At 46.4% G+C, this 6,882-nt stretch overlaps 1 protein-coding gene across 2 annotated transcripts in view; it reads left to right on the forward strand.

Moving 5' to 3' along the window:
• The window catches only part of LOC144143526 (transmembrane protein 229B-like), a 42,075-nt gene that overhangs the window by 18,169 nt on the left and 17,024 nt on the right, over window positions 1-6,882 (forward strand). Inside the window, exon 1 of one of the 2 annotated variants that reach the window (XM_077675306.1) lies at window positions 5,264-5,513. The exons of the other annotated variant lie outside the window; for it this stretch is intronic. Coding sequence (XP_077531432.1) covers window positions 5,497-5,513 — 17 coding nt within the window. The 5' untranslated portion in view covers window positions 5,264-5,496. Of the gene's footprint in view, window positions 1-5,263; window positions 5,514-6,882 lie in introns of those variants that run through there. 2 annotated transcript variants of the gene reach the window in all.

A 6,882-nucleotide genomic window follows, 5' to 3' on the forward strand; every position in this document is an offset into this window, starting at 1 on the left:
TTTTTGGGATGTCCTGCAGCGCACCTTAAGAAAAGAAGTGCCTTTGACGCCCCATGGAATTCGATACCTCGTCTTAGGTCCGGAGTTTTTGCCCAATGACCTGTTCTTCCTCCTGGGCCTACATTCTGTAGAGAGGAGCCGTATGGATGTACGTAGTGCAGATGTAAATGCTCGTTCTGTATGTTGTTACTTTGTAGAAAGCATATGTAAATTACGCGACGTGTTCCATAGAGCAGGCTATGATGAAGAAATATTGTCGCTAATGGATGACTTGGCTGTCATGAAAGTATATTTATTTTATCTGCTCGCTCGAAGCGGCGCAGTCCCCCTTTTGCTTTTCTTTTTTTTCTTTATTGTTTTATCAGTCACTGTGGCTGGTATTGTTGTACATGTGTCGTTTTGTCCTTTTTGGCAATAAAGAAGAAAAAAAAGCGGGCGTAGCTCAGTCGGTAAGACTGCGGGCTCTCGCTCCGTTTCTCTGTTCTGGTGGAGGTTCGATTCCTGGTGGTGCCAGTAATTTTTTTTATTATAGCCTGGTTGGGAATTGCTTGTGCCGCACGCCACGACGAAACCGGTGGCTGGTAGAGGTTGAAAGCTTTGCTTTCTCAGTTCAATTCGTTACCGGAAGAAAAAACGGAGCGCCGGGAGGAGTCCCGAGGCGTACGGGTGGGAATCCAGCAGAATAGAGCACAATATAAACATAATAATAATTAAAGAAGTCGGGAAGAGAAGAAATTTTGCAAAGGGGAAAAATTCTCTCGTCCGGGGTTTAGGCTATCCTCAGCGCGTAGTTGCACGAAATCTGGTCGCACCACCGTCAAACACGTTGCAGTGGCCTGGGCACCAGACGGGGGAAATTTATCAACTTTCTCAGCTGAAACTCACAGACTATTGTTCCGAATGTAGAACGTTGTTTTCCCGGTTCCGGAAAACACTGTTGGGCATTTGCAAAAAGGGCTAACCCTGGCGTTTAAATAACTCAGTCGGCGAGAAAAGCAGCGCTAAAAGAAAAGGAAAAACTGTTGTCGGCACAAGATGCGTGGTTTATCGGTTGCCACTGTGTACTTGCGGACGGACATCGATACGTGTGTTCGGCGAACAATGGTCACACTGTTGCTAGTGAACATCTAGCCACCAACTGCCGAGTCGGCAAACGCAAGTTTAGGTATGCTCTTTTTTCTATATTGTCAAGAGCGCTAACGAGCTGACTTGATAAATAACTCAGATAGCGTGGGGTTAAATCAAGGGCGCCAGCAGCCCCTCAACCTCACTATCAGATAGCGATATTAGCTTTCGGGAGAAAATTTACACATGGGCCCTTCCTGGCAACAAGGACTGCAATGCAGCGGGACTTACGGAGACGGAGCGTGGACTTTTTTTTTATGAACGTTTGTTTTTCCACAGGGCGTATAGGTATTATGGGGGTATGAGTTGATGGTGATTAGATGAAGATGGAAATGTTCGCTTCGCGGATGAAGTCAAGGAGTGAACGATGATGGCGCCCGTGTATCCATGCGGCGTATGCGTAGGCGTCGTCTACGCGGAGGCCCGTCGCCGCGACGTGCCGCAGTCTCGTCGGCCTCAAGGCGAGGCAGGACCACAGCAAGTGGTGGAGGTGGGCGATCGCGTCGCTGCGGTGGCAAAATGGGCAACCAGGGTTTGAAAAGGAACCTCGGTATTGAGGCCAGTGGCGGGTCACGGCGGGAGCTGTTCAAATGCTGTTGAAAATAACCGACGGATGCGTGCACGGTATAAGCTGCCAGCCGAACGCGAGCGTCACCTTCATCGTGTTTATAATATTAATAATATTACCTATAAGAATACCAATAACCACAATAATAATCACCATAACCATTATTAGCAGCTCAAAATTACCACAGCCTTTGTTCGTTTGGTTCCCTCACTGAGCGTCTGTCCTCACTTCTGTCGGTAACGTGTTTAGAGTTCCAGGGGTGCAAGTATTCATAAAATTTTGAGGGGATGTTTTTTTTTTTCAGAAAATTATGAAAAATTGAAAGAACATGATCCTGCACAGATCTATAAAAGTCGGGGTACTTCTTAAGGCGGAAGTCTTGGATGTCTCATCAAACGCGGAAATTGACCGTAGTGGCTGGCGACTACACAAATGAAACCAAATTACGGCTGTTGTAAAAAAATAAGTAAATAAAATATACAAACAAACTTAGTTCGGTTCGAATGGGATTTGAACCTGGGTCACCAGAGCAACGGCTGAGTGTAGTAACTACAGCCATAACCCTTTTTTTTCTTTATTACGTGGGAGAATACGCGCAGACGTGACAGTACGAGGACTACATAGTTAAGCAAACAGAAGAATACACTGAAGTTATGAGAAACACATATATATCAAAATTCAGGCAAACACACACAAGCGTCCAGAAGACGGAACCAGTAAGGTGGTTGGTCAAGCGAATTATACACACTATGTGCAAATGCCACAGTTCCTGGGAAATAAGACTTCGTTCATCTTGGTGGCTCAGCATGCCTACCACGTAAGCGACATCGCCACAGACGGTACAAACCAATCAACACAAACATACCACAGGCTGCAGGGCTCACCAGGATAGTGAAACGGCTGCACCGTGTCAGGACGCAACAAGAATTATTCGGATGCGTGCCGCATGACAGGTGAACGTGACAGGAGGGCAAATACGATGCAGCAGTGACGAAGTATCCGATAATCGCAGGGTTTCGTCTTCGAATCAGTGATGAGCGTTAAGTGCCCAATAAATTTTTCGGTAACACAGAAAAGAATATAATTGTTACATGCTACATCACGAAAGCCCCAACAGAGTTTCCGCTCTCAAAATTTGTGCTCGTTTTCACGTCAAGGCATTAGTTTCAGAAGGCGTTTCCCTCACTGCAAATTGGTCGCATAACAACAAACTTCCCCGGTGAAGCTGTTTTTTTTTCAATCCTTTCCTGGTTGAAAAAAAAAAAAAGCGAAAGAAATTTTTTTTGCTAATGCCAGTTTTTTCCAAAGCTATCCTGGTTGAAAAAAAAACTGAAATAACTTTTTTGCTAATGCCGGTTTTTTCAGTGTTCTACTGGTTGAAAAAAAAAACGAAATAAGAACTTTTTTGCTAATGCTTTTTTGTTTCAATGCTATCCTCGTTGAAAATAAAAAAGAAAGAAGAATGCTGTTTTTGTTGTTTTTTCCAACCGCTCACATCTCTAGTTTCGTCTGATTCGCAAGTCCGGTACTGTAAAGCTGAAGGCTGCTTGCTATCCACGGTGGTACCTCCAAGTGAAGCATGTTTTCTTCTCTATCTGTACTACAAAAGCGGACCTTAACGGAAGGGTTTCCGTACTCCAAAAAATGGGTTACGGGGAACAGAGGGGCAACTTTTTGCGAAGCACTTCAAGACCTGTTTTTGCAGCATTCAGGGAGAACAAAACCGGCTTTGTAAAGGTGCGTCCACGGTTCCAACGAATCGCTGCAGCGGAGAGAGTAGCACGACTGTGGGTCTTGCAGCTTTCTGAAATACCCGCTGGTATTCTGCAGGTTGACATGAGCTTCCGCGAATAACGGGTAATAAAGGGGAGACCCACCTGATCGCGTTCCTTTGGGACTTACAACTTCATGACCCACGGGCTTAAAAAGCATCGCGTACCCATAGGAAAAGTTTACAAATCCATAGAAATGTTGTTAATATCATAGTTCGCTTCTTTTAAAGATATATCAATTCGTTATTGAAATATAAATAAACAGAAACACATTTTGGTTTATCCACAGTTCTCACTAGATGGCGCAACTGTCTAGCAAAACTGTGGTGACGGTGCAGTGAACGCACGAGCGAACTGCAGTGAATGGTGACAGTGCTGTAGACGTATGTACATACGCATGCAGTGTACCATATGCACAAGACTGCAGGACAACTGCTACCTTCAGTCTTCTCGTTGGTGGCGACGGTGCAGTGACTTTAAGCATTCAGCCGCACTTCTTTTTTATATGTATTTTGTAATTTTTTACCTGGTTTTACTTCGGTGTTCACAAGTGCAAAGGGCTCCTGGCCACAATGATCGGCATCATCATCGTGAGAGTTTTGTGTATTTTTTTTCTGTTCAGAAGTCACGTATTTCTACATAAGTTCAAACTCAGACGACAGCCCCTCACGAGAAAGCTTCGACATCAACCATTATAGGCACTAGACGGGGAGTTGCATGATTTTTTTCCTCGTTTACTTCTCGCTGCATTGTATACCGCCGCTCTCATTTCGCTCTGTTCGCGGCTGTGTCGGTGACAGTCATGCCCGTTTCCTTCTCGCTCCGTTCGGAAAAAACGGACCAGTACGGAAGGGGTTCCGTTCTTCCGAAAAATCGGTTCCCGCAAATGCGCTCCAGGGGCGGTATTCTCGTGTTTTGTTTGTTTTGTGTCCATTTCAATAGTGTCCGTTTTTGAGCAAGCTCTGACTGGTTAAAAGTGAAGAATCGGATGTGACGCCATGCAAGCGCGGCGGAGCTACTGCGTTAAGCCGCAGCTTCTCGGAGCAGACGATTTCTCGCCGCCTTGTTGTTGGTTCACTGGCAGAACAATAAACGCATAAAATATACTTTAAAATAGGCTTAGTCGTTTGAAATGTGTTTACAAGAACAGTTTCGCAAAAGTCAATCCAAAGCCCGCCTACAACTGGAATTACGTAACAATAAAACGGACGCAAAACGACGTTTTTAAAACGGACAAACACGAGAATACCGGCCCAGAAGCGGCCTGTGACGGAACCCCTTCCGTTCGGGTCCGTCTTGGCAGTACAGGGAAAGAAGAGGCTTAACGTGGCCTTCGCTTGTAACTAAAGGCACTGCGGCCGCAAGGGTCGCCATGTTGTCTAACGTCAATCGACCGCTACAACGAAATTGTATATACGAGTTCCCCGTGCGGCAGCGTACGTCGCCTGAGGTGAACCGTATCATTTCGCTTACTTTCCCCGCCATCCCCGAGCCCGATCGCGGACGAGATCGGAATCGCATTCGGGCGTGGACGATAGCCGCGGGGAAAGAACCCGCGCTGTTCGCTCGCTTCGAGCCGACACCCGGCCATTATACGAAGTGAAGGAAACAAAAGAGAGACCGGGCGAGGCGCTGGGGGGAGGCAGAATGACGAGCATCGACACACAACGGCAGGAAAAGCGGCGTCCGGCCGTCTCAGGTGAAGCGAAGAGGGGGGCCGCCATCGGAGGGACGCCCCGCCACCCGCGTGATCGGAAAGAGGGCGAGGGTGGCGAAAGATTGACATGCAGGCGATGCAGGGGCGCTGCGCTAAGTGTGCCAACGCGCTGCGAGCGGCTGCCGTGTCCCACTCGAGGTTGCGTCGACTTGCGTGCTACTGCGCGCGGCCGTCGTAGTGCTTCGACCCGAACGCTGCGCTTGCAGCTGTGCGCGTTAGTAATGTTGCTTCCGTGTGTGTAAGTGTGAATTCCTTTCGCGAAGTTGGTGTGGCGGCGTGTTTTGTGAGCGGAGGTGTTTGTGCTGGAGCGAGCGATGAGGGAGAGACGACGGTGAGCTGAAGTTTTGCTCTTACGTTGGTGCTAGTCCGGACGGCAGAATTTTACCGACTGTTGGTGTTGAAAACTGTTGAAATTGCTAAAACTGTCGAAATTTGAACTTTAGAAAACTGGTGGAACAGTTGAAATAGTTAGGATGCATCTCGGCGTATGAACGGCGCAGTTGGCTGAATGAGCAACTGTCCACATGTTGTAAACTGTTGAAACTGTCGAAAATTTGGGGACCGTGGAAGCTTCTACGTAGAAAATGTTGAAGACCGTTGAAAAATTTAGAAACAATTCGGATGCATTACGGTGCGAGAACGGCGCAGTTGGCTGAATGAACAACTGTGTAGATGTTGTAAACTGTTAAAGGTTCGAAAATTTTTGACACTGTTGAAAATTTAAAAACTGTTGAAACCGTAGAAAATGTTGAAAACTGTTGAAATAGGACGGATGCATTTGTGCGTATAAACGGCGCAGTCCGCTGAATGAACAACTGTCTCATTGTTCGAAACTGTTGAAAATTTAGAAACTTGAAACTGCAGAAAACGTTGAAAACTGTTGAAATAGTTCGGATGCATTTTGTCGTATGAACGGCGAAGAACAGACGGGCACATCGTACGGTTAGCGCTGGTTTGTGGTCCGTCCCATCGCATGTGCTGCGCTATTGATTATCTCCGAAATTGGAATTAATGCGCCGTTCTGGCTTTCGAGGACACGTAAAACTGCATTTTATTTGGCACATGCTAGTTTTTGTAGACGAAAAAGAAGCTCTGTAGTTTTTTCTACACTCACTTGACGCGCCTGGCGTTTTTTTTATTATTTCTCTCGCGAAGTTCCGTTAAGTGCAAGCGGATAAGCCGCAGATAGTCCTGGCTGCGAGCCATCGTCGATGTCACGTGCCGGAATGATTGGGAGCTATCAGAACTCGGCTCTGGGAACTGCTTGCTCTGCGATTGCGCTAGCAGAAATTTGCTGATATTGGCTAATGAAGCGTCCTTTATACAAACTGAAACAAATTAGTGCACAAAAATGATTAAAGACAACCGTAAAACGAAGGTTTGCCTGAAAATAACAGCTTTAACAAGAAAGGAAGCTACGGCTTCATTGTGTGTAGCTCTCCAAGTGTGAGCGAGCTGGAGAGGCGAGGCCCTAGAGATATCTGTCACCCTTATCACTCTGCTTTAAGTGTCCAATAAGTGCGGTTTCGAACTGTTGGTGCCTGAAGATCCTGGCCAGATGAAACCTCAAATTTAGCAGGAAAGAATAAAAACTCTTCAGAAAGATAACCAGAAGGAAAACGTGCTAGATTGGCAATATCGTTGGAAAACTGATCACTTTGTACCCTTTAGGTCTCTGTAGTTTTTCAGCTCTTTCACCA

This window comes from Haemaphysalis longicornis, unplaced genomic scaffold (assembly GCF_048455015.1).
Source record: "Haemaphysalis longicornis isolate Haplotype H1 unplaced genomic scaffold, Haemaphysalis longicornis Haplotype H1 scaffold_6, whole genome shotgun sequence".
Lineage (NCBI taxonomy): Eukaryota > Metazoa > Arthropoda > Arachnida > Ixodida > Ixodidae > Haemaphysalis > Haemaphysalis longicornis.